The 27,424-nt window shown below is 48.2% G+C and overlaps 2 protein-coding genes across 5 annotated transcripts in view; one reads left to right on the top strand and one right to left on the bottom strand.

The window, feature by feature from the left end:
• The window catches only part of EVI5L (ecotropic viral integration site 5 like), a 32,422-nt gene extending 26,960 nt beyond the window's left edge, over window positions 1–5,462 (bottom strand). For 3 of the 4 annotated variants that reach the window (XM_070792904.1, XM_070792908.1, XM_070792906.1), the window contains exon 1: window positions 5,306–5,462. The gene's annotated coding sequence lies outside the window, so the exon portion shown is untranslated. The remainder of the gene's footprint in view (window positions 1–5,305) is intronic. The other variant, XM_070792905.1, reaches the window with a different exon arrangement.
• An 18,375-nt stretch (window positions 5,463–23,837) lies between these two features.
• LOC109561650 (CD209 antigen-like protein C) lies at window positions 23,838–27,145 on the top strand. Its single transcript, XM_070792903.1, has 8 exons — window positions 23,838–23,992; window positions 24,143–24,217; window positions 24,334–24,423; window positions 24,693–24,782; window positions 25,044–25,121; window positions 25,355–25,506; window positions 25,991–26,103; window positions 26,715–27,145. The coding sequence occupies exons 1-8, from the start codon at window positions 23,953–23,955 to the stop codon at window positions 26,854–26,856; spliced, it is 780 nt and encodes a 259-aa protein (XP_070649004.1). The 5' UTR covers window positions 23,838–23,952; the 3' UTR covers window positions 26,857–27,145.
• The last annotated feature ends 279 nt before the right edge of the window (window positions 27,146–27,424 follow it).

The following is a 27,424-nucleotide window of genomic DNA, read 5'->3' as shown; positions in this document are numbered from 1 at the left end:
CCACCCTGACTCTGATGTCTTGGGCTCTTTTCCCTTGGCAATGGGGTGGGCATTTGATGGGCGAGCTGCCCCTTGGGTAACAAGGATGGCTGCTGGAATCCAGGTGGTCACTGCCAGCCCTCCTCTCATCCCCAGTTCTAGCCTCTCCTCTGTGCCACACAGAATGTTTCCATGTCCATGTACCTCCCACCCCAGTCATGTGTGTAGATAACGATCCCAGGTCTCCTGGTCTCCAAGGAGAACTTTGGGGCCAGAAGCCTGGGTTCAAATCCCTCTTCTCCCAGTTTCTTGCTTTCTGATCTGGGTATGATGCACTTTATGCCAATTTCCTCATCTGAAAACATGGCTGATGATAGTACCGACTTCATGGGTTTTGTTGTGAGGAATGTACAAGCTAAAACCTGTCAAGTGCCTAGGAGGGGAACTGGCCTGTAATATTCTCTTGGCTGGAAAGTTCCATGAGGGCAGGGGCTGACCTGCCCACTACTGGATCCCCAGCATCCAGTGGACCATCAGGCATCTGACATTTGTGGACTGAAGAAACAAACTTCTCCTCCTCAGCAGGCCCATCCCTTCTGTGGTGGCTCTGTTTAAATGTTAAATGCAGTAAAACTATAATCATCTTTATTAGTAGTAACAGCAGCAGCAATAAACAACCTCAGGCTAAAATCTGAGGGGCAGATGACCATTATGACCATTGGAATCTCTTCTGACCTAAAAAACCCCCAAAACTTTACTATCCTTCATGTTAGCAGCTAATACTTCCTGCCACTGTCACAAGTTCCTTCCAGGCAAATCCTTCATTTCTCTATATTTCAGTGTCCCTGAGGATGACAAAGAAAACAATTTAAAGCCCCCAGAAGCCCTCCAGGGACAAGTGAGTAAGAGAAATGGCATCCTGTGCAGGTTCTTGGCTCTTCAAGTCAAGATGGTAGCTTTCCTGCTGTGAAGGCTGGCTAGGCTGGGGGCTGGGGTGGGGTGCATCTTCCCTGTCTTAGGGGGCTCTCCAAGTAGATGGACACAACCTCTTTCTGCAGAAGAGATCCAGGCCCTCTTGCAGAAGTGAGTGAATAGGGAGGATGCTCAGCTCCTGAAATCAACCAAGTGTTTACTGAACATCTTCTGCATGCCCTGTTCTCGCCTTGGACTCAGCCATGAACAGACATGTGCCTTGCCCTTGTGGGACTTGTGGACTGGAAAACAGCCGCCAATGAAACAATCTCATGGAGGCATCCCTGGAGGTCCGGTGGTTAAGACTCTATGTGTCCAATGCAGAAGGCATGGATTTGATCCCTGGTTGGGGAACTAAGTTCCCACATGCCGCATGGCACAGCCAAAAGATTAAAGAAAAAGAAAAGAAATTATCTCACCAACACATCATGATGAGAAATGAAATAGAAGTGCAGGTGAACTGTGCCAGTGAGGTCCTTGAGATCTCCCTGGAGGGCCCAATCTCTTCCTTGGCTCTGGCAGTCAGCTCTCCTAACTCACCTCCCCTTTGCCCTGTGTTCGGCTTCTACAGCATGTGTGCTGTAGACATCCCTGGGCAGGGCAGGGTTGACTGCTGTTCCAAGTTCAGTTCCAAATACTGACCCCTTTGACCAGGGAGGGTCCCCCAGTATGTGCCCCGTGGACTGCATGCAGGACATGAAGGTGTATAGGATGAAACCCACCCAGGAGGCGCACCTCCCTGTACTCGCCATGCTTGCTCCTGCTGCCCAGGCCTTGGGCCAAGCGTTCAGGCTGCCTGAATGCCCCTCCCAGCCACGCCTGCCTGGAGAACCAGAGAGCTCCTCTCCCAACTCATACGTCATCCCTGCTCCCCCTTCCCTGATGCCTCTGGGATGCGCCGGGCCCTTCCCTCTGCTCCCAGCACATGCCATCCATTAATCTGTCTCCTGCTTCCACACGGGATGTGGTGGTCAGGGCAGGGGCTGGAATGCCGCTTCTTCTGGGTGGTTTGGGGGGATTAAGTGAGATGATATGTAAATGGGGCTGGCACCAGGCATGGCACATGGCACAGCCTGATTGGCATGAGCTACTGGTTTCAGCTCTGGCCTCCTGAAATAGAGAGGGGCTTTAGACACAGGGCATGGGCCACACCTGACATTCCTTCACACCCTAACCCCTGACTCAATTCCCAGTTCACTGTTGGGGGCCTCACCTGGAACAACCAGCACCTGTATTCTGCAAGGGGAAACTGAGATCAGGATCCTCTGTGCCCCCTATACCCTATGTCAACAGCACAGACACAAAGACCCACCCCGGACCCCAGACCAGGGTAAAAGGGCTCACCAGCCCTCCTTGGGAGCCTTCTCGTTTTTTCCTGAGGAGCTCACAGTCTGTCCTGGGAGGCTCCTGACTCCAGTGCATCAGCACAAAGTCTCCCCCTCCCCAGCAAGGCTGTGGAGTTTGCTTCCTGTGTGCCTTGTGACCTTCAGGAGTCTCCGCTTCTCTCCTCCCTTCAGCACGTGGACAGAACAAACCTCGCTCTGCCCCACGTCAGAGGGCTCCATGGGGCGTGGGCATTGCCAGCCAGTGGGCCCCCGACTGCCCTCTGTCCCTCTGGGAGGTTCCTGTGTGGCCACAAATCCCATAACAGACTGTCTCTCAGCCCTAAGCATAGCCCAGCCATGGAAGGACAGCCACTATTCACCAAAGCATCAGCGAATTACAACCAGGGGTCCGAGAAGGCCAGTGACTCTACTAGCACCACAGACCCCTTGGATCCCTCTTCCACATGGTGCCCAGGGAGACACTGAGGGACACATCCTAATCTCGCTGGCTCCCCTGAAGTCCAAGGTCTTGGTCGTGGAATTTCTCTCCCCATTTTCCAGATGAGTAAGTCAAGGCCTCAAGCCAAGATGCAGTTTTCCCCAGAGCCACCCAGAAACCACTGGTGAATGTCCACAGAGAAGCTGGGCTTATTTCTCTGGGGTTTTCCAGGCAGGCTCAGGTCAGATGAAGGAGACAGCAGGCAGCACTGGACTGATCCAGATTCCCCTTGGGGGGGACCTGGGGCTCCTCCTCAACCTTGTGGTCCTGGACACGCTGTCTCCCCAGTTCTCTGATCTGCACCGCTCTGTGACTTCCCCCTTCCTGTGCCAGGGCCGGACCACCTGTGGGCAACCGCTGAAGCCCAGGGGAACCCACAGGTTGGACACAATGGGGTGGGCTGTGGGTCAGCCAGCCAGGGCCAGCTGGGCAGAAAGAGCCAGAGCACCTAGAAAGACATGTGGACACAGGTCCCCCAGCTCCATCCCAGTCAGGCCAAGGTGGGGAAAAAAAACAACAAAAACCAAGCCGACTCCTCACTCGTGTTCCACACAAGCCTCTTCAGCACATTTTTCCATCTGAAAATATTCCTTAACAAAGAGCTGCCTGCTTCTGGCAGGCCCAAACCCAGCCCCACCGGGTCCCAAATGCCAGGGTGGGTGGAAGCTGTTTCATTTTCTCATGACACACTGGCCATGGGGGAAGGAACTCCTGGGTCAGTCAGGGGCGGCACCTGGGTAGCTGCTGCCATCCGAGGCCAGCAGGCGTGATGGGGTCAGGATGCTGGTCCTACCAGTCTGGTCAGACTTCAGGACTGGGGCCAGGGGCAGCCGGCAACCCCATCCTCTGCCACGGGTGGCATCAATCAGGGGGCAGGCACTGGGTCTTTGGGGGAGACTGGGGTAGGGGAGAGAAAGAGGGAGCACCCTTTCCTCTGAAGGGGTAAAAAATAGGGAGAGATGGATGAATGGGAAGAGGTCTGGGGCAGGTGTCCACAGGGATGCTGGGAGATTCTGGGTCACTCCGCCACCTGCAAGGCCCCAGTGGGGGCACCGGTTCAGGCAGGCTGGTGTGGACGGAAAGGCTGGCCACCTGGGGCAGGGCAGGCAGCTGACATCGGAGTCTCGGCCTGAGCTGGGAGCTGGTGGCGGCTTCCAGGAGGACTTGGGCAGATGAATTCCAAGGAGGAGTGCTAAAGTACTGAGGAGGTGTGTGTGTGTGTGTGTGTGTGTGTGTGTGTGCGTGAGTGCATGCACACGTGTGTATGGGAAGTAAGTGTGTGTGTGTGTGCGTGCACGAGCATGCACGTGTGTGTGTATGGGAGGCAAGTGTGTGTGTGTGCACGCGCATGCACATGTGTGTGTGTGTATGGGAGGCAAGTGTGTGTGTGTGTTGTGTGTGTGTGTGTGTGTGTGTGTGTATGGGAGGCAAGTTGGGGGGGTTCCCAACTGCCTGGGTCTGTGTTGAAGGTCTTAAGTGTTTCTGTGTGTGTTGGGGATCCAAGAGTCAGACTCTGTGTGTGTGTGTTTGTGTGAAGGGCTCCTGAATGTCTGTGTATGAGGGGTCCAGTCTGTCTATCACACCCACCATGGGCCCCTCATACTCATATTAGTATGAGCTGTTGAGGATTCACAGCTTTCCCTCTGTTGGCTCTCAGGTGTGTGTGTGTATGTGTGTGTGTGTCTGTGCAAGTGAGTGGGGCCCTCAGAGGGGTGGGTTTCACTGGTTGGGGAGGGGGTTCAGACTATCTGTTGGGCTGTCTCGAGCACAAGGTGAGGGTGGATTTTCAGGAAGCTGGAATCGAGGGGAATCAGGATCAGGGGTGTGTGTGGGGAGTATCCCAGGAGTGGTTTTCAGGGGTGCCCTTGGGCATGGGGCTTCTGGGGGTGGGAGATGGGCCAGCAGGCTGAAGTGAGGCTTGTGGGCAGGAATCCAGATTTACAGAGGCTGAGGAGGTGTCAGACTGGAGGGGTATGGCTCTAAGGCTGGTATCTAAGGGGGTGGGGGCAGGTCTGGGCCCAGGGATGGGATATGAAGTGAGGAGAGGGACGGCGTGACCAGGGGTCTACAGATGAAAGGAGTCTTGGGGGATCCGGAGAGAGAGAGGACGGGGGTCCTGGGCTTGCGGCGGGGTTGCGGGGGGCGCTTGTAGGGGGCGGGTCTGTGGGGTGGTGACTGGGGGAGCCTTGAAGGGCCTGGAAAGGGGTCCTGAGGGTCAGTAAAGAGGGTGAGCGGGGGTCACGGGCCTGAGTGGGGGCTCCCGGGAAGGGGGCGGTGTTGGGGGGGAGGGCACCTGGAAGGGTCCTGGGAGGGGCCCAGAGGGGTCGGGAAGCTCCAGGAACGAGGATGTGCAGGGGCCAGGGCCCGAGGTTGACGGCCTGTGTCCGTGCTGGGAGTGCCGAGGGCTCCCGGGGCGGGTGCCGGGGCAAGAGGCCCGGAGTCCCGGTCTTGCCCGGCCCCCATGGGCCGCAACGCGGAGCCGCGGGCCTGAGAAGGCGCCCGGGAGGCCCGGCCCGCGCCGCCTACCTACCTGTAAAGAGCGCGCCATCGCCATGCCGAGTGTCGCCGTCCCGGGCCGCGCCGCCGGATCCCCGCCGTGTCGCTCGCCCCGCAGCCCCGGCCCGGCCCGGCCCCCTCAGCCGCCCCCCGGGACCGCGGTCGCCGCCGGCTCCGCCGCTGCCATTTCACCCGCTGACAGGAGCCGCTGCCCCGCCCCCGAGGCCCAGTCAGCCAATTCACCGCCCCCAGCCGCTCTGGCTCCGCCCACTGTCAAGGAGTGATGGCGTGTTTGGCCAATCTGTGGTCATACCGTAAGGCGGGCCCTGGCTACGGCCAGAAGGTTGCCGCCTTTAAGGAGAGAAGCGAATTGAAGTTAGGGAAGCAGTGAAGGACGGGTAGTTTTGCCTATCGAAATGTGGCGCCCTGTTGATCAACACTTGGCAGGACCAATAGCGAGGAGAGAGGGGTGTGTCTCTGAGGAAAGACTGCGTCCCTGAGGAACCGCAGACAGAGGCAGGCGAGCGTTTGGCGCTAAGCCCCGCCCACAGCCGGGCTTTTTGCCCAATAACGAGGCGTCCTGGGTCGTCCATTATTATCTGTCCCTCAAACCTCGGCCATGGCAACTGTTGGGCCGCTATAAAGAAAATTGACATCTAGCGAGCCAATGACACTGAAGGAGGGCGGTGAAGTAACGCTTTCTGGCCAATGAGATTGCGATATTGTTGTGCAGTTGCCCTCCCGGGCGGTGGGACTTAAGGCCTGAATGAAAGGCCTGAATGAAATAGGGGCGGGGCTGAGAGGGGCGTGGCCTAGATCAGCCCTGGGACAGGGGCTGAGCAGGTAGAGGCTAAAGGGTTGGGTCTGAGAAGGGGCGTTACCAGAAGTCCCTGCGGCTGAGGGACAGCATCTTCACACCGCCCAATTTGTGTTGGGGGCGGGGCTTTGGGGGGGTTGGGGTGTCACACCGGGGACTCAGGGCCTGCTCTAGTCTAGGCCAGGTTAAATATCTTCTCTTAAGTGTCTAATGTTCCTCCATCAAACTCTGAGCATGCCGTTATCACTGCTTACATGACTCCCACACCCCCCACACCTCTTAGACACACGGGGACAGGGTGGGAGTGATGCAGGGCCTAGGTCAGGTTTCCTCCCGCGGTCCCCAGCATTGCTGAGTAGGGGCCCGGCACATAGGACTGCTTATAAAATATTTGATAAATGAATGAATGGCGGGCCCAAGATGATTAACAGGGAAGGGACGGGTGGAAGGAGCATTCAGGCTGGGGAGTTACTGACAGGGGGCAAGACTTAGCAAAAAGGACACGCTTACACCCCAAGATGCAGGGAAGGGTCCTGGAGGGGCTGGGGCAGGGAAGAAGGACCCTGTCACAGAAGATAGGGTGACATCGTCAGCTCAGAATGGGAGCTGAAAATGGAAAGAGACAGAAAAGGGAACGGGAAGCCTGGGACCCAAGATGGGCCATGTCAGGACCTACTGAGGTCTGAGATCTCAGTCTTCTAAATAGTAGGTAGGGGGTACCTTCTGGTTTGGGGAGCAGTGAACGACATCGGGCCACGCTCCCTGCCCCTGTCATTTGTCTCCGCCTCTGTCTACACTCTGTCTAATCTACATTTTGCCTGCCTTCTCTCTCTTTGTCTCTGTCCCCGCTCTGAATCTGTCTACACCCTCTCTGCCACTGTCTATACTCCCTCATTGGGTGTCTTCTCTCTCCCCCTCTCTCTTACTATCTATTGTACATTGCATCTATTAAAATTCTGGAACTGTTCAGAAAAGCTTTGAAGCATATTTCTAAAAACTCAATGGTAAAAATAATTATAATGAATTCCTTCTCCTGCACATGCCCATATTCCCCCATACTTCTCTCTTTTTTTTTAAAGAACATATTTTTGATTCCCTGGCAGTCCAATGGTTAGGACTCTGTGCTTTCACTGTCGAGGGCCTGGGATTTGATTCCAGATTGGGGAACTAAGATCCTGCATGCCACATGGCCAAAAAAAGCATATCTTTGCCTTACCGCTCCTTTTAGGGAGGAGGATCTTATTGCCTGGGCCAGGGTTGAAGCCATGCTCCTTGAAGTGGAAGGGCGGAGCCTTAACCACTGGACCACCAGGGAAGTCTCTATTTGCTCCCTTCCTTTAAAATTTATGTGCTAGACATTTCAGTTCTGACATAGTCACAAGGTGGCCTTGTATTTGCAGAATATGAAGCTGAAGTGAACCTCATGGACATTGTCCATTGATTCCTAGCAGACTTAAGAGGTGGGGGGAGGATCCCTGTGGACATAGTTAGATACGGAATGTGCGTCTGTGCTCAGTTGCTCAGTTGTGTCCAACTCTTTGCAATCCCATGGACTGTAGCCTACCAGGCTCCTCTGTCCGTGGGATTCTTCAGGCAAGAATGCTGGAGTGGGTTGCCTTTCCTCCTCCAGGGGATCTTCCCAAGTCAGGGATGGAAACTGCATCTCCTGCATTGGCAGGTGGATTCTTTACCACTGTGCCACCTGGGAAGCACTAGGTGAGCCCTAGAGATAGAACACATGGTCTCAAGTCAGGAGGGCAAGAATAATACCCAGGATGTGGTGAGGGCCACGTAACCAGCAAGGGATAATCTCTGAGTTGGCTTCCCATGGTCTCCCAGTGTGGAGGAGTGAGGAAAAATCTTGGGGTTCACCCCCAGAAAAGAACAGTTTAGTGTGACCTACAACTTCCAAGGAACAAAATACCTGGACTGTTGGGAGGTGGGAGACAGGGGTCTGCAGAGACACAGACCTGGGTGGGGTCCAGGGAAGCCCAGAAAGACGTAAGGACTGGATTGTTTCTGGGAATTTGCCTAGGAGATAATTGGTGTCTGGTGTCTGGGGAATAAAATTAAATGCCAGAAAGATGCCCAGGGCTTCTGACCCTCTCTTGCTCACCCTGCCATGCTCACACAAAGGATGGTTTTATTCTGGGGACACTTTGATTCCATTTTTAAAAGCTCAGTGAGAAAAAAAAAATCCAACACATATTCTGTTGGAAAAGATTTTGAACCCTAAGCTGCATCTGGCCAACTAGATTCCTGGATAACTTTGCTTTTATTCAGTGCACTTAAACTGCCCCCAATTTTTTTTCAGTGTTTACTTTTATTTGATTGAAATCATTTTTATCAGGAACATTTTTTCCATGTGATCTTTGCAGTAAACATTTGATTCATTGGGTTCTTTTTGTCCAATTTTTTTTTTTTTTTTTTTACCAACTGTCAATTCTCCCTCTGTGATTTTTTCAGTAGGGGGGAGGTGGTTATCATTTCTTCAGAGTCAAATTTTGCATCTTTCAACTTATTAAGTTACTTTTCTCTCAGTATTTAGTGGATAAGAAGTTTTAGCACAAAAAAATTTGTTTTGAGATTAAGATTTTAACTCAAAATTTGTTTGTTGTGAATATTGATCACCGTGGCCTCAGACTTGATACTTTGTCTTATAAAGAGCAAACGGGGATAATACATATAGCTCCTCCTATGAAGAAGTGGAGTCTGTTTTCCCATCACTTGAATCTGAGCTGGTTTTGTTACTTGTTCTGACCAACAGAATACATCAGAGGTGATGCTGGGCTAGTTAGTTCTGAGCCTAGAACTTAAGAGACATGGCAGCTTCTTCTCCTTTTTTTTTTTTTTAGAATATTTGATTGTGGTAAAATATATGTAACCTAACATTTGCCATTTTAAATGTACAATCCAGTGGCATTAGGTGCATTCACAATGCTGTGCAATCATTACTACCTACTTCCAAAACTTTTTCATCATTCCCATGTAGAAACTCCATCCCTATTTTAAAACTCCCCATTACTCACCCCCTACCCTGCCCAGACCCTGGTAACCTCTATTTCACTTTTGTCTCTATGAATTTATTCTAGGCATTTCATCTAAGTGGAATCGTACAATATTTGTCCTTTTGTGTTTGGTTTATTTCAGTTAGCAAATATTTTCAGGTTCATTCATGTTGTGTTAAAACTTCTGTCCTTTTTATTAAAATTTAGGTCATATTCTGATGTTTGCATAAACTGTATTTTGCTTATCCACTCATCTGTGAATGGACACTTGAGTCGTTTCCACCTTTTGGCTGCTGTGAATAATGCTGCTATGAACACAGGTATACAAGTGTCTATTTCAGTCCCTGTTTTCAATTATTTTGATATATACCCAGGAGTAGACTCTCGAGAGGCCCTTGGACTGCAAGGCAATCAAACCAGTCAATCCTAAAGGAAATCAATCCTGAATGTTCATTTGAAGGACAGACACTGAAGCTAAAGCTCCAATACTTTGGCCACCTGATGCAAAGAGCTGACTCATTAGAAAAGACCCTGATGCTGGGGAAAATTGAGGGCAGAAGGAGAAGGGGACAGCAGAGGACAAGATGGTTGGATAGCATCACTGATTCAATGGACGTGAGTTTGAGCAAACTCTGGGAGATGGTGAAGGACAGGGAAGCCTGGTATGCTGCAGTCCATGGGGTTGCAGACAGTCAGACACGACTGAGTGACTGAACAACAACAGGAGTGAAATTGCTGGACCATATGACAATTCTATGTTTAACTTTTTGAGGAGCAACCAAAGTGTTTTCTACAGTGGCTGCACCATTTTAAATCCCCAGCAGCAAAGTCTGAGGGTTTCAATTTCTCTACCTTCTTACCAATATTTATTATTTTTTTAAAAAAATTATAGTTATTCTAGTAGGTGTGAATTGTTATCTTATTGTGGCTTTGACTTGCACTTACCTAATGACAAATAATATTGAGTATCCTTTTACGTGCTTATTGGCCATTTGTACATCATCTTGGGGTAAATGTCTATTCAAGTATTTTGCCCATTTTTTAACTGAATTGTATGTTTTTGTTGTTATTGAGGTGCAGATTTTCTTTATATGTTCTGGATATCAAGCCCTTATCAGATATACGATTTACAAGTATTTTCTCTCACTCAGTAGGTTGTTTTCGCCTTCTTGAAGATGTCCTTTAATGCATGAAAGTTTTAAATTTTGAGGAAGTCCAGTTTATCTATTTTTTTGGTCACCTGTGCTTTGCATGTCATGTCTAAAAATCTATTGCCAAATTCAATGTCATACAGGTTTACCCTTATGCTTTCTTTTAAGAGTTTAATAGTTTTAGCTCTTATATTTAGGCTGTTGTTCCACATTGAGTTAATGTTTATGTGCAATGTGATCCAAGTGTCCAATTTCATTCATTTGCTTGTGGAAATCCGGTTGCCTCAGTACTATTTGTTGAAGATACTATTTTTCCCCCTTTGAATGGACTTGGCACCATTGTGAAAAATCAACTGGCCATCGATGTATGGGTTTATTTCTGGACATTTAATTCTTTTCCATTGGTAATACATCTTTTCTTGGGTCAGAACTACACTGTTTTGAACTGTTTTGTTACCATAGATTTGCATTGTTTAAAATCAGAATGTATGAGTCCTCCAGCTTGATATTTAAGGTAGTTATTTTGTTACTGAAATATAACTGTTCTACAATGGTTGTGGGCTTCCCTAATAGCTCAGTTGGTAAAGAACCCACCTGCAATGCAGGAGACCCCGGTACAATTCCTGGGTCCAGAAGATCCCCTGGAGAAGGGATAGGCTACCTATTCCAGTGTACTTGGGCTTCCCTTGTGGCTCAACTGGTAAAGAACCCGCCTGCAATGCAGGAGACCCCGGTTCAATCCCTGGGTCAGGAAAATCCACTGGAGAAGGGAAAGGCTACCCATTCCCATATTTTGACCTGGAGAATTCCATGGACTATATATATATAGTTCATGCGGTTGCAAAGAGTTGGACACAACTGAGTGACTTTCACTTTCACATATTTTTGGTCTTCCCTGATAGCTCAGTTGGTAAAGAATCCGCCTGCAATGTAGGAGACTCCAGTTTGATTCCTGGGTCAGGAAGATCTGCTGGAGAAAGGATAGGCTTCCTGCTCCGGTATTCTTGGGTTTAGCTTTGTGGAACAAAGTGCCATTTCCTATTCCTACATATACATACATCCCTTCCCTGTTGAATCTCCCTCCAACTCCCCATCCCACCCCCTAAGTCATCAAGAAAGATCCTAGGCAAGGGATCCACTAAGTCATGGCTAGATTCCTGACTCACAAAAACCTGGAATAATAAATGTGTGTTAATCCACTCAGTTTGTAGCAATTAGTTATACAATGATAGATAACTTTTATATAGAGGAGCCAGAGTTGAAACAAACAAATCAAAGAACAATTTGGAAATAGATCATAGAATGACACAAGATATCTGAAAGGATCCAAGAAGGAGAGGTTTGAAAACTGAGCAGACTAAACATCATAGGAGACACTAAAAAGGAAGATGATTAAAGACCAAGTACCTGAAACAGCATCAGGATAAGGTGGTTTTATAGCCTCACCCTGGTCTCCCTATACGGAGAAGGCGATGGCACCCCACTCCAGTACTCTCATTTGGTGTTTAAAACCAGTTTGGGCATTCTTGCTTTTTTTGTGACACCACACAGAATGTGGGATCTTAGTTTCCTGACCAAGGATCAAACCCATGCCCCCCTGCACTGGAAAAGTGTGTGTGTGTGTGTGTGTGTTTGCACAGGTGTGCGTGTCCTCAGTCTTTATGATGCCATGGACTGTAGCCCGCCAGGCTCCTCTGTCCATGGGATTCTCCAGGCAAGAATACTGGAGCAGAGTGCCATTTCCTATTATTTCAGGGGACCTTCCTGACCTAGGGATTGTACTCGTGTCTCTTGCATCTCCTGCATTAGCAGACATATTCTTTACCACTAGTGCCAGGAGGGAGGTCCCTGGGCTGGAAGCGTGAAGTCTGGACCACCAGGGAAGTCCCTGGGCTTTCACTTTTGACCTATTGGATCTTGGGTGATTTCTTACTATGCTCTGGCCCTGGTGTCTCCCTCTGACTTTGCTGCCCTCTACAACCTCAGGCTGGCTGCAATCCTGGAGAAACTGGACAATTAGTCCATCCCTGGCATTCTTCCTTTCTTGTCCTCCCAACAGAAGAAGAGGATTTGGATAGCAAAGATTCATCAATGACAGGCAAGTTGCAAGGTCAGGCGAAAGAAGAGGAAGGGTGATGGAGCAGGAGCAGCCCAGGAGGAAGAAGGAGACACAGCAGGTGAGGCTATCAGAGGAGTCCCAGGAAAGTGGAGTTCAGGCAGGAAGGAAGAAGTGGCCACCTCTATCACAGGGGGGACCAAGACAAAAATGGGTCTGCTGTTTTTCTCAAAGGAAAGGTAGATACCGTCACTGGTGATTTGGGGAGGGGGTGAAGGCAGGAATGAAAACACCTCTTCTAAGAAGTGTGATGATACCCAGAGGTTTTCCCCCAAAGATGGAAGAAGCGTGGTCCTGTTCCCGGAATTCCTGTTCCAAGACGTGGGGCACAATTTACCCACATGACCAGGAGTGGAGCTGTTGAGGCTGGAGGAACAGCTGACTCAGGACATTTTACTGCAGGGCAGAATTTGTGGTGGGGCATACCTTCCTTCCTGGGGCTTTAGAGGAGCTAAGGCTCAAGGTGAGGAAACAAGCAAACTGGAGGACTGTGATGTCACTCTAAAGAGCAAGTAAGACATTGAGAGACGAAGGAAGGGCGGGATGCCAGGCAAAAGGACCAGCCAACGCGAAGTCAAGGAGGCAGGAAGGTGTCTGTTCTGTTAACCTATGTCGAAGCCTTCTTGACCACTGGGTGGCGCTGTCCAGCCTGGAGAGAAACCCAATAGGTCTTCTGGTCTACGATGTTAGCTGAGGTTCTGGAATTCTGGTGCTGGCAAGTTTCTGTAAGGCCAGCCCAGCCCATTGAGCCCTATTTCAATGACACCTCTAAAGCAGCAGGTGGCACTCGTCTGAGAGTTGTGGAGGAAGGTGGGGTCTAACCTGGGGCAAGTCTTTGGGGAAATCTTCCTGCTGTCAGGTGAGACCTTCTAAGGGATGACAGAGTCTGCTCCTCACCTGGTTTTGGATGGGGCTCCGAGTGGGTGGGAAAGGAAGGCTTCCTGGAGGAGGTGGTATTAAAAGATGTGATTTGTCAGTGGAAGAGAGAGGTGAGATTCCGGGTGGGAATGGAGGACTGGGCAGTTACACATGTCTGGGCGGTAAAGATGAAATAGGCAATAGAATGAGACATTTCTTCACTCATCTCATCTGTTTACTAGACATTTGTCGAACACCTGCTTTGATTCCAAGGACACGGTCTTCTGTGGAACTCACAATCTGGAGGGGGACACAGATCTGAAAGCACAGAACTTTTGTGTGATACCTGAAAAAGGGGTTGGGATTGCCCAGAAGAGGCACCTGACCCAGCCTGGAGGGAACCTTGGACAGCGTTTGTGATAGAATAAGAAATATATCTGGACTTCCCTGGTGGTCCAGTGGTTAAGAATCCATCTGCCAATACAGAGGTCACAAGTTCAATCTCTGGTCAGGGAACTAAGATCCCACATGCTTGGGGTGCAACTAAGCCCGAGGGCCTCAACTACTGAGCCCGCTGCCGCAACTAAGACCCAACACAGCCAAAAATAAAGGTACGTGCATAAATAACTGGAGCTTCCCAGGTGGTGCTAGTGGACCTGCCTGCCAGTGTAGGAGACGTAAGAAATGTGGGTTTGATCCTTGGGATGGGAAAATCCCCTGGAGGAGAGCATGGCAGCCCACTCCAGAATTCTTGCCTGGAGAATCCCATGGACAGAGGAGCCTGGTGGGTTACAGTCTATGCGGTCACAAAGAGTCGGATATGACTTAGCAACTTAGCATGCACGCACAGAAATAAATATTTAAAAAATAATAAGACAATAGACCAAAAGTGGAGTTACTTATGGTAAGTCTCATGACACATAACTCAGTCTTTTCTTTCTCTTTCCTTTTTAAAATTTTTTTTAAATTATGAAGGTGTGATAACACATTTACAGGAGACTTGGAAAATACAGAACAGTTACATATACCTGGTGGTGGTGGTTTAGTCACTCAATTGTGTCCAATTCTTGCAACTCCATGGACTGTAACATGCCAGGCTCCTCTGTCCATCGGATTTCCCAGGCAAGAATACTGCAGTGGGTTGCCACTTCCTTCTCCAATTGTTCCACCATATATTACAAATTTTTAAAGTAGATAAGTTAAGATTTTTAGCTGGAGTTTCAATATCAAACTCTCAAAAATTAATAGAATGAATATACAAAAAAGTAGACGGATATAGGAGACCTGAAAAGCACTATGAACCAATCCAACATAATTAAAATTTATACAATTTTCACACAACAGTAGGATACAAATTCTATTCAAGTTCCCATAGACTATAAACTAGGAGACACTGGAACATATCTAGGGACATAAAACCAGGTGCAAAATTTTCGTGGTCTAAAGGTATTGAAACCATACAGAGTCTGTTCTTTTATCATTGTGGAATTATGTCAGAAATCAATGTCAAAAATATTTTAAAATAACCCACATATTTTCAAGTGCAATGTGACATTTATTAATACCAAGGGAGATCTTTGACTTAGCCAGTGAAAGCCTTAGTAAAGCTTAACTCAGCCTTCATGACAGTTTCAGCTGTTTCAGAAATGAAATCTTAAACCAGCCAATCAGGAATCATCTGATAGACCCCTGCCATCCCTCTATTGGAAAGTAACTTTGCAATGACCCACCCACTTTTTTTCAGGTACAACTTCCTTGACCCTGCTCCTGTCTGCCTAGAAAACCTCTAGCCTTGTACAGCCCTTCAGAGCTCCTTTCTGTCTGCTAAACTGGATGCTGCCTGATTCATGCATCATTGGATAAAGCCAGCGAGATCTTTAACATATACGCATTTGCTTTTTTTTTTTTTTTTTTAAACAGATCTCATTTGGTCTCCAGGTGGATGGTGTCAGAACTGCCTTCAGTCTGCAGGACATCCCACTGGAGTCCAGTGAGACTTGGAGAATGGCTCGAGGATGCTGGAAAATACTCTAGAGCTTTCTTAAGATCATGTTCTAGGGGAAAGGTTACATCCTGAAGGACTGATTTTTCAAGAGGAGATGGGACAGGGTGGTTGGAGAATGGGTGTTTTCTGTTAGGGCAATCAGCATGTGCAGAGGCTGGGAAGTGAAAGAGAATGTGGCTTCCTAGAGGAACAGAAAGTTTTTCAGCAAGCATCTGCAGCCCCAGGAGAGAAAAACGGGGTGGCCAGTTCAGGATCCCATCACAAAATATTGAACCCCAGGCAGTGTGTGTGAGTTGCTCAGTTGTGTCTGACTCTTTGTGACCCCATGGACTGCAGCCCTCCAAGCTCTTCTGTCCATGGGATTTTCCAGGCAAGAATACTGGAGTGGGTTGCCATTTCCTTCTCCAGGGGATCTTCCCAACCCATGGATCGAACCTGGGTCTCGTGCATTACAGGCAGATTCTTTACCAGCTGAGCCACCAAGGAAGCCCTACAAGGCAGAGAGGTTTGTAATGAATGTAGTAGGAACAGCCCATCCAATAGAGTGTCTTGTCTCACCTTTCTGAGAGGCTGGTGTTCCAACTCTGCTGATGTGTCTTTGGATATGAGAAAGCCACCACCTTCCAAACTGTGTCTCTAGCTCTGAGGCCATGAGTGGTGTGTCTCCTCAACTCCTGAGCCTCAGTTTTCCCCATATGAGAAATGGGGACACAGATCATCTTAGTCCATTCAGACTGCTATAACAGAATACCATAGACTTCTAAGGGCTTAAGCAACCAACATTTATTTCTCAGAGTTCTGAAGGCTGGAAATCTAAGATCAACATGTGAGGGGACTGCCCTGGGAGTCCAGTGGTTAAGAATTCACCTTTCAATGTAGGGGACAGGGGGTTCGATCCCTGGTCAGGGAACTAAGATCCCACATGCCATGGAGCAACTAAGACTGAGCTTGGAAACTAAGTTAGAAAAAGCCTGCCCAATACAACAAAGAGCCCACATGCTGCCGCAAAGACCCAGTGCAGCCAAAAAATAAAATAAATTAGATCAATATGTGGTGAAATTTGGTGTCTGCTGAGAATTTTGTGTTTTTCTGTGTGTGTGCTCAGTCATGTCTGACTCTTTGTGACCCCATGGACTGTAGCCCATCAGACTCCTCTGCCCATGGGATTCTCCAGGCAAGAATACTGGAGTGGGTTGCCATTTCCTCCTCCAGGGGATCTTCCCAACCCAGGGATTGAACCCATGTCTCTTTCACCTCCTGCAATGCAGGCAAATTCTTTACCACTAGCACAACCTGAGGATATGCCTCCAGATCCATGGAAGACCATCTCCTTCTGGCGATGTCCTCAGGTGGCAGAAGCAGGGAGAGAGCTCTCTGGTGTCTTTCTTTTAAAATAAATTTTTAAAAAAATTTTATTTGGCTGTGCGGGTCTTAGTTGCAACGTATGAACCTTTGGTTGCAACATGTGGGATCTAGTTCCCTGACCAGGGATTGAACCATGTAGTCCTCTGCTTTGGGAGTTTGGAATCTTAACCACTGGACCACCAGGGAAGTCCCTGGGGTCTCTTTTATAAGAGTGTTGATCCCATTCTTGATCTAATTACTTCCCAAATACCCCACTTCTGAATACCATCTCATTGGGGATTAGGTTTCAAAGTAGGAATACCAAGGTGGGGATGTTGGACACAAGCATTCAGTCTATGATACAGACCCACCTCACAGGTCTGTCATGAGAAAAGTTAGGTCTCTTGGCACCAAACAATTGCCCAATAAAATTCATTTCTTTCTCTTCTTTAAAAAAACTTTTTTTTTTTGGCCATAGCCTGTGGGATCTTAGTTCCCCAGCTAGGGATCGAACTTGTGTCCCCTGCATTGGAATGCACAATCTCAGCTACTGGACCCCCATGGGAGTCCCATTCCTGCTCCTTTTTTTAAAGAGCAAAAACTCCTCCAAAACACCTTGAACATGTTGCACAGCTATATCTCCCATGCTCTGTCCAACCATCCCACCAGCACTGCTCACTCTGGTTGTATCACTACTTTTCCATCAAGAATATACAAGCAATGGGATTTCCCTGGTGGTCCAGTGGTTAGGTAATATTCATTGGAAGAACCAATGCTGAAGCTGAAGCTCCAGTACTTTGGCCACCTGATGCGAGGAGCTGACTCGTTGGAAAAGACCCTGATGCTGGGAAAGATTGAGGGCAGGAGGAGGGGTGGGCGACAGGATGGCATCACCGACTCAATGGACATGAGTTTGAGCAAACTCTGGGAGATAGTGAAGGACAGGAAGCCTGGCGTGGTGGAGTCGGACGCAACCTAGCAACTGAACAACAACAAGTGGTTAGGAATCTGTGCTTTTGCTGCTAAGGGCGGGCATTCAATTCCTGTTTAGGGAGCTAAGATCCTTCAAGCCACATGGCGTGCCCCTCCCCCCCCCCCCCAAAAAAAAACTTAAAAAAAGAAAGAGATAAAGGGAAAAAAAGAATATACAAGTGATAATTCGTTTATTATCATCTTTGAATTGCCCATTACTTGCCAGTCAGTGTTCTTAACACTGGGATGTAGTAGTGAATAAAACAGAGTTGGTCTCCTTCCTCTGAACAGCTGGCTCCAGCTGTTTTTATAAATAGTTTAGTGAAACTCAGCCCCACCCAGCCACTGATACATATTGTCCCGGTTTTTACAGGGTTACAGTGGGAGTAACTGTGGCAGAAATGACACCTAGAATATTTGGTCCTTTTCAGAAAACACATTTGCCAATTTTTGGTCTAGAAGGTTACCTTCTGGGTGAGACACCTAGGTTCAAATTTTGTCCTCTTCTCTCTTTTTCTTGTTGTTGTTCAGTCACTCAGTTGTGTACGACCCTTTGTGACTTCATAGACTGCAGCACACCAGGCTTCCCTGTCCTTCACTATCTACCGGAGTTGACTCAAACTCACGTCCATTGAGTCGGTGATGCCATCCAACCATCTCATCCTCTGTCACCCACTCCTCCTCCTGCTCTCAATCTTCCCCAGTATCAGGGCCTTTTCCAATGAGTCAGCTCTTTGAATCAGGAGGCCAAAATATTGGAGCTTTAACTTCAGCTTCAGTCCTTCCAGTGAATATTCAGGACTGATTTCCTTTAGGATTGACTGGTTTGATCTCCTTGCTGTCCAAGGGACTTTCAAGAGTCTTCTCCAACATCACATTTCAAAAACATCAATTCTTTGGAGCTCTCTTTCTCTTAGACTTCTCAGTTAAGAGACGCAAAGCGATCAATTCTCATTCCGCACTCCAATGGGTATTTTTTGAGCTGGTTTGAATTGAGGGACACAGCGATGAATGAAATGATGTGCTTGGGATTTCACTGGTGATCCAGTGGTTAAGACTCTGTGCTTCCAATGCAGGGGGTGTGAGTTCCATCCCTGCTGGGGGAACTAAGATCCCATATGCAGCAGGGCATGACCAAAAACTAAAAAAATAAAACAAAACAACAACAACAAAACCTACATAAGAAAAGAAAATGATGTGTTTTCATGGATTAACCCCCAGCATTTATAAGCTGATGGATCATGGACATTTGATGTGACCTTTGAACCTCTGTATGTATGTGTATACCCAGTTGCTCAGTCATGTCCAACTCTTTACAACCCTATGACTGTAGCCTGCCAGGCTCCTCTGTCCATGGGATTCTCAGGCAAGAATACTGGAGTGGGTTATCATTTCCTCCTCCAGGGGATCTTCCCAACCCAGGGATCAAACCCACATCTCTTTCACCTCCTGCATTGACAGGCGGGTTCTTTACCACTGCATCACCCAGGAAGCCCTTGGATCTGTTTGCTCATAGGTAAAATGAGGGCAGTAGTAGCTGTGTTGTGGAGATTTGCTGAGGTCGTGTCTGAAAAGCATTTAGCACAAAGTAAGTGTTGAAAGAGTGATGACAGGATTTCCACTGGTGAAAATGCAGAAATTTCCCAAAGACCCTCCTTTCTACGGTGATAACTAGAAGACCCCACACTTTTCAATAGGACTAGTCAAAGTGGTAAATGCAAGGAAGCCTCGAGGAGCTGGGTTTCAGAAATAAAAATGAGCCCTTCAGGGACTTCCCTGGCAGTCCAGTGGTTAAGACTCTGTGCTTCCACTGCAGGGAGTACAGGTTCAACCCCTGACCAGGGAACTGGGATCCCACATGCCATGTGGTGTGACTTTTTCTTTTTTTAATTAACAACAACAACAAAAACTCCTTGTAGGTGATCCAACAGCAGTTGCAGCTTCTATACGAGAGGACAGGCAGGCACAAGCTCTGGGTATGGACAGGCTTACATGGATGGAGAGGTGTTTTGGGGACAAGGTAAGTCAGCCAGTTCTTAGATGACAGAAGGAAGCATTCAAAATGGCGGCTGATCTGATCTGAGAGTGCTGGAGTCCAGACTTGGGGAGGAGAGCATCCTAGTGGAGAGATGAGTGGTATGCGATGTCAGAGCCCAAGTGAGGTAAGAAGGACAACAACAGGAGGGCCTGTCTACCTGGCCGGAGCGGGTGAGTGCCCAGTGCATCTACATAGTATAAGGGATGGTGATGGGAAAATGAGGTTGGCTATACATATGGTGGGATTGATGAAATGAGTAAATAAATGCACCCAGGATAATGAGAACCAGGTTTCCCACCATCAGAGAAGAGTGTTACAAAGATGAATGGAGTGGGAATTCCCTTGTGGCTTAGTGGTTAGGATTCCAGGCTTTCACTATCATGGCCCCAGTTCAGTCTCTGCTTGGGAAACTGAGATGCTGAAAACTGTGTGACCGAAAAAAAAAAAAAAAAAAAAGAATGGAGGGCAAATTAGAAATGAACTCTACTGTATTTAGTGTTGGTGTGAACTCATGGTTTTCAACATATGTGTGTGTGTGCTTAGTCGCTCAGTTGTTTCCAACTCTGTGATATATATAGAGAAATATGCCAACAAAGGTCCTTCTAGTCAAGGCTATGGTTTTTCCAGTGGTCATGTATGGATGTGAGAGTTGGACTATAAAGAAAGCTGAGTGCTGAAGAATTGATGCTTTTGAACTGTGGTGTTGGAGAAGACTCTTGAGAGTCCCTTGGACTGCAAGGAGATCCAACCAGTCCATCCTAAAGGAGATCAGTCCTGAGTGTTCATTGAAAGGACTGATGTTGAAGCTGAAACTCCAATACTTTGGTGACCTGATGCAAAGAGCGGATTCATTTGAAAAGACCCTGATGCTGGGAAAGACTGAAGGCAGGGGAAAAAGGGGCCAACAGAGGATGAGATGGCTGGATGGCATCACCGACTCAATGGACATGAGTTTGAGCAGGCTCTGGGACTTGGTGGTGGACAGGGAGGCCTGGCGTGCTGCAGTCCATGGGGTCGAAAAAGAGTTTGACATGACTGAGCGACTGAACTAACTGATAGAGAAATAAATGTGCATGTATCTGTTTTCTTGTCTGTCTACTCAGAGGTCCTGGGATTAATGACACCCTAATAATAACGATGCACTCAACACTCAGGTCTTGGTTCTGAATGTCATTCTCCACTTACAAGCAACCGGGTCTCTTTTGGAAAATGGGTGATTCCAGGGTTTGGGCAAGGAAAGCCTGATCAGCAAAAAACTGATAAGCACATGTTGAATGGACACAGAGCCAGAGTGAAAGGCTCCCACTAGCCAAATCAAAGACACTTTAACCATCAAAAAAACAGAAAGAAAGAAAAAAAAAAAAAAGAAATGTCAGCAAAAATGGCAGAGTAAAAATTTTGCCCTTCCATGAAAGCAATGGAAAAACTGAAGAATTTGTCAGAATCAACACTTTTGGAACACTGGCAATCAACCAAAAGCTTACAGTAATTCAGGGAGTATTTAGACAAGAAATACGGCTGAATCTCAATAAAGAACAGTGAGCTTGGTGGAATTTTAACTCACCCTAGTCCCATTCCTCACTCTCCAACACAGAAATAGCTTTACAGACTCACAGACATAGAGAATAGATTTGTGGTTGCCAAGGGGGTGGGGAGGATTGGGAATTTGGGATTAGCAGATGCAAACTATTATATATAGAATGAGTAAATAATAAGTTCCTACTGTAGAGCACAGGGAGCCTTATTCAATATCCTGTGACAAACCATAATGAAAGAGAATATGAAAAAGAATGTATATATGTGAATAACTGAACCACTTCCCTGTACAGCCGAAATTAACACAACATTGTAAATTGACTATACTTCGATAAAATAAAATTTAAAAACAAGATAGCCTTAAAAAATAACAGGTCACATTTCTGGTACAGGAAGAAAAACGGAGTCAGAGCTCTTATAAAGCCCTGTTCCCAAGGAATAGTATTACCTGATCTATCTAGTGGTTCCCTGGAAGACCACCCTTGAAAAGATTATCTTTCATTGACTTCACTCGAACTTGCCCAATGCTAAAAACCTCTCCCCAGGGGGTGTCTGTCAAATATTTTAACATCACAGCTCCCTGAGGTGGTGGATAACAGCTGGGACAAAGAATAACCTAACCAAACAGTCTTAAAAAGAAAAGTTAAGGAATGAGATGTCCCTAGGGACTTTGAAAGGGCTTTCCAGGTGGCTCAGTGGTAAAGAATTCACCTGCTAATGCAGGAGATGCAGAAAATAAGGGTTCCATCCCAGGGTCAGGGCAATCCCCTGGAGGAGGAAAGGCAACTCACTCTAGTATCCTTATTTGGGAAATCCCATGGACAGAGGAGCCTGGTGGGCTATATAGTCCGTGGGATTGCAGAGTTGGACATGACTGAGAGACTGAGCATGAACATAAGAGGCTTTGAAAAGCTCCAACATATTCCTGGGAATCTGGAAGGCTACATGCATGTGGAGGGCTGTGTGCATACTCAGGAAAGATCTGACAAGTTCCTAAGCTCTTAATTCTGGCTGACTTCAAGGCTCCAAGAAAGTGGGAAGTGGCAGATAAGGCTGGGTTGCAAGTTTCCTGACTGAGTGTTGACTGTGTGTCAAAACATACAGAGATCCTGGATGAAGACTGGGAGACTTTTAGTTTCAGATTTTCAAGGAAGTTTGTTCAATCACTTGCTAAACACCAAGCTAAGTAGAGATTTAAGTGATCGTACATGACAGAGAATAGAGACTTTGCAGAATTAATTCAGAAAAATCATTAAATCAACAAGAAACAACTACTATGGAAAATCACAATGGCAACAAACCTTCAGAAGGAGGTAGAATATGATATCCATAGTTGCCATATTATATTACAAGGTATACCTTGGAGGTACTGTGAATTTTGGTTCTAGCACAATAAAGCAAATACTGCAATGAAGCAAACCACATAAATTCTTTGGTTTTCCATTTCACATAAAAGTTAACACTGTAAATCAATTCTTCTTCTTTTTTTTTTTTAAAAGAAGAAATTACTTAACATGAAAAAGATAGTAACAAAGGAACCGAGGAATAAAAAGGAAATAAGACATATGAAAAACAAATAGCAAAATGGCAGATAAAAAGTCTACCATATCAGTAATTATGTTAAATATAAAAGGGTTAAATTCTCCAACTAAAAGGTAGAGATTGACAGAAAGAATCAAACAGATGATCCCATTATATGCTGTCTACAAAAGACTCACTTTAAGATTAAGGGGAAAAGGATAGTTGTATATACTCAGTTGAATCAGATAGGGTCAGTATAGAAATAAATTGGAAGTTCGATACACAAAGTTTCAAAGTGACTATCTATATTATATTTAGTAGTTACAAAGGGGGAAAAAGTAACTGCCCTGTGTAGTGGTTAAGCAGGGATTCAGGGGTCAACTCCCAGCCCCACTGCTTTTGAGCTGTGTGACCTCAGGCAGTTCCTTGCCCTCTCGGTTTCCTCATCTATAAAGAAGGATAGTAACTACCTTTCTCATAGGGCTATTGTGAGAACTGTTAGACCACTGTGGTTAACGAGTCTGGATTTATTACTGGGGGCAGTGAGGGAGAACACACACCAAGGAGAATGGTTGGCACATGCTCAAGTGCTGTTATTACTGAGTACTTATCATTAGAATAAGCCATTTATATCCATTACTAGTGCACTGTATTCAACCTCATCATTATAATGTGAAGCAGGATTGCTATCATCCAATCACTAAGTCCTGTCCAACTCTTTGTGACCCCATGAACTGCAGCACGCCAGGCTTCCTTGTCCTTCACTCTCTCCCAGACTTTGCTCAAACTCATGACCACTGAGTCAATGATGCCCTGCAACCATCTCCTCCTCTGTCACCTGCTTTTCCTGCCCTCAGTCTTTCTCAGCATCAGGGTCTTTCCTAGTGAGTCAGTTCTTCGCATCAGGTGTCCAGAGTGTTGGAGCTTCAGCTTCTGCATCAGTCCTTCCAAGGAATATTCAGGGTCAGTTTCCTTTAGGCAGGCTCATTGTCCCATTTCCCAGGTGAAGGAACTGGGGCTCTGGAAACATGAGGCTGAAGGTACCAGGGTTGGACAGGGGTTGGAATAGTGCCTTCTGGCTGCAAACTTGACTGCCCAGCCTCTGCCCCGCCTGAAGTGACCTCTCTTTAGTTGTGTCAGCCGCTTCACGGGTCCCCAGATTTTTCTGAGAGGAAGTGTTATCCCTATCGTGTTCCTCATTCTCTGTGAGTTGAGAAAGAACAGGTCTGAGGAGGGGCTACAGAGGGAAATACATGAGCTTATAAAAACCATAGTCCAGAGAAGTGTTGGGAAGAGGAACAGAAAGGGAAGAAGGATGGCAGAGATGTATGAACACAAGGAGCCAGATGACTCTGGTGAGGCTGGGCCCCCAGTCTGGGGTGATAGTGGGGATGACAGGGTCCCAGGCTCCTGATGGTGCTTGGGGCCTGGCAGCCAGCTTGCAACTCTGAGAGCAGGGCTCAGCCGACTTCCAAGTTCAAGTGCATGTGCTCTGTTCTGTCCAGAGGAGGAGACATTTGGGGGCCAGAGACTGGCTGAGAGACACCCTCGACCACTACACAGTTTGAGGAGCTTGTCAGGTACGGGAGTGCTTGGTTCAGGAGCAGGCAGCTAGGGGAACGGGGGCAGGCAGGGGGTGGAGTGGGGGCAGAGTCTGCCCCCAGCCCCGAGCCCCAGCCATCTGCTGGTCCTGCAGAGTGTCTGACCTGGGGCCCTCTGCTTCTCCTGCTGCTCCTCTTCGTCTCACTGGGCTTCTTCACGCTCCAGCTGACCACTCTGGTTCAAGGTGAGTGAGCATCTAGGGGCTTAGAGTCCTCGGTCCCTTTGGGTTTTCTCTCTGAGATGGTCTTTGCCCTTTTCCACAGTCCCTAGACCTACTAGGGCTGGGTCGTGCGGGCTCTGTGTCACCTTCTGTGTGACCATGTGCCAGTAACTCTCCCTCTCTAAGTCTGCTTCCTTATTTGAAAGGTGGTTCATCCTCCCGGTGGGGAGACCTTGAAAGCAGATTTGGCTCAGGGTCAGTGCTTAAAGAGGGATTTCTCTGCTCCGTTGTAGTTTCCAGGATCCAGTGTCTGCAGAGAGATTCGGAAGACCGTGAGAACAACAGCCTGGATAAGTGGCTGGACACCAGGTTCCGGAGTCTGAGTAGGGAGGGGCTGTATGGCTGTGGACAAGCCACCACTGCCAGGGGTGGAGGAGAGAGGGCAGGAGTCAGGGAGGGGATCGGACCCCTGCAAGAGGTCCTGGTGAGCTGGCGATGTCGGGCAAGTCACTCTCTAAGCCTCAGTTTTCTCGTCTGTATGATGGGCTCTCTGGGTCACCTGACATCCACACACGATGTTCTCATGGGGCTCTCTGCACCACATACACAGTAGGTGCTTAATAATTGACGTCCTCTCCCTCCAGCTGAAGTTGCAGAGAAGCAGATGCAATCAAACCTGGAGAAGATCCTACAGCGCCTGACCCGGATGAATGCCACCCTGGGTAAGGGAACCACACCAAGGTCAAGAGGAAGTCACAGGATGGTGGGTGGGGGCTGGGCCACACCTGCTGCAGCTGCCAGGCTGAGGAGGGCAGAGCAGAGCTGGAATGTTCCTCATGGGTTTCTTGAGGAACTGACCTGACAGCTGAAGAGAAGGGCCTAGCCCTGGGTTCCGAAGATCTGGAGCCTAGGAGCCAAGCAATGTCTCTGTCCCAACTCCACTCCTCTTCCCCAGCTGGCCTGTGCCATCCTTGTCCTCAGAATTGGGAGTTTTTCGATGGAAGCTGCTACTTCTTCTCCTGGACCCAGAGTGACTGGAGATCTGCCGTCTCTGCCTGTCTGCTTATTGGGGCCCACCTAGTTATCATCGAGAGTACTGAGGAGGAGGTGGGCTGGGCAAGGTCTCCCGAGAGGCTGGGCCATATTGCCAGGTCAAGAAAGAACCTTCTGCTTCCCTCTTCTGCCCTCTGAGAGATGGGCAGCTGGGGGTTTGGCGGGGGGATGAGAGGTGAGATACAATCAAGGAAGGCTTCTGGGAGGAGGAATCATAATGGACTCAGGAAGGTCATGTGAGAGAAGAACATGGATGAGAGGAGCCCATGTATGGACAGGAAGGGAATTCAGAGTGCCCTTGAGGCCATATACAATGCATGTTAACTGAGACACAAGTCATATCCACATGTGTATTACATTAACACACATCCACAGCCTCCATGCACATGTTAACACATACAACTTGAGTAAGGCCTCTAGGCTAGACTGTGAGAAGAACTTCTGTGGGAGGTAGGGGTCCATGGAGATGTGGGCAGACATGGGATGTGTGGCGTCCAGGGATCTTCCTCCTGATACCCCTCTCCCCACCCACCCCCAGAAATTCCTGAACTTTTGGTATCCCAGAAATAATAAACCCACCTGGATCGGCCTCAGTGACCACCACAGTGAGGGTTCCTGGCGGTGGGTGGATGACAGTCCTGTCCAACTCAGGTAACCTCCCAGTGACAATGTCCCAGGAGAGGTGGGCAGGAACTCCAGACCAAGGGTGCTCAGACTCTGGACTGGAAAGCATCACCTGAGAAGCTTGGTGAAGATGCAGAGTGCTGCCTTCATCTGGGGGTAGGGGGTAGGAGTTGGGTGGGAGTCTGATTCTATACGTCTAGGTACAGGCCCAGGAATCTGCATTTAATTTTGTGTTAGTGTCATCACTCAGTTGTGTCAGGCTCTTTGCAACCCCATGGACTGTAGCCCACCAGGCTCCTCTGTTCATGGAATTCTCCAGGCAAGAGTACTGGAATGGGTACCCATTTTCTTCTCCAGGGAATCTTTCCAACCCCAGGGATTAAACCTGGGTCTCCCACATTGCAGGTAGAGTCTTTACCATCTGAGCCACCGGGGAAGCCCACATTTAACTTTCCCAGAACTGATTCTGGTGGATGTGGTGTTTGAACCCACATTTCAAAAACCCTGCCTCCGAATTCCTGACCAACCTCTGGCTGGTACTTGGCAATTTGCTGTCAAAGTCCAGGGACCAGGCCCTCCAAAATTGGGGGTGGGCACTGGGTGGAGTAGGGGTCTCATTGCACTGATGCGGTTCACAGCTTCTGGAAAAAAGGGGAGCCCAACAACCACGGAGATGAGGACTGTGTGGAACTGCACAACGATGGCTGGAATGATGGCAGATGTGTTACAGAAAACCCCTGGATCTGTGAGAAGCCCTCGGTTCCCTGCCCAGTCCTCTGAGGGCTGCTGCCTCCACCATCCCACCTCGCCCCGCCCCGCCCCACCCCCGATCCTGCCCGGTTAGCAGAGATCAGCCAACTGGAACATGCACTCCGAGGTTCCTCTTGGGCCCCACCCCTTTCTGTTTTCCCCTTTGGTGAATGCCCATCCCCTTAGTATTCAGAAGACTTTGAGATTCTCTAAGACCAATCTCTCCACAAGCTATAGACCATTTTTCTACATCTATCGATAGGCTCAGCTCCCCACTCTGTCCCACCATGATATCCCCCTAATAAAGTCATACCTTGCATTATGTGTCCCATTGAACTTATTTTTGTTCCTTTGCCACTGTTTGAGTCACTGTAGTTTGATAATCTGTTTGATGCACTGGAGGACATTGTCTTTTTTCAATACGCTTTTCTTTTTTGTGTAGTTGATACCGTTTTGTTTTGTTTTTTGACTGCACCACGTAGCGTGTGAGATCTTAGTTTCCTGACCAGGGATGGAACCTGTATTTCCCTCCCCCTGCATTGGAAGCATGGAGTCTTAACCACTGGACTGCCAGGGAAGTCCCCCAGATACAGTTTTT

Source organism: Bos indicus, chromosome 7, assembly GCF_029378745.1.
Source record: "Bos indicus isolate NIAB-ARS_2022 breed Sahiwal x Tharparkar chromosome 7, NIAB-ARS_B.indTharparkar_mat_pri_1.0, whole genome shotgun sequence".
NCBI lineage: Eukaryota > Metazoa > Chordata > Mammalia > Artiodactyla > Bovidae > Bos > Bos indicus.
Note: the sequence above shows the minus strand (reverse complement) of the source record. Positions and strands in the feature narration are given on the sequence as shown.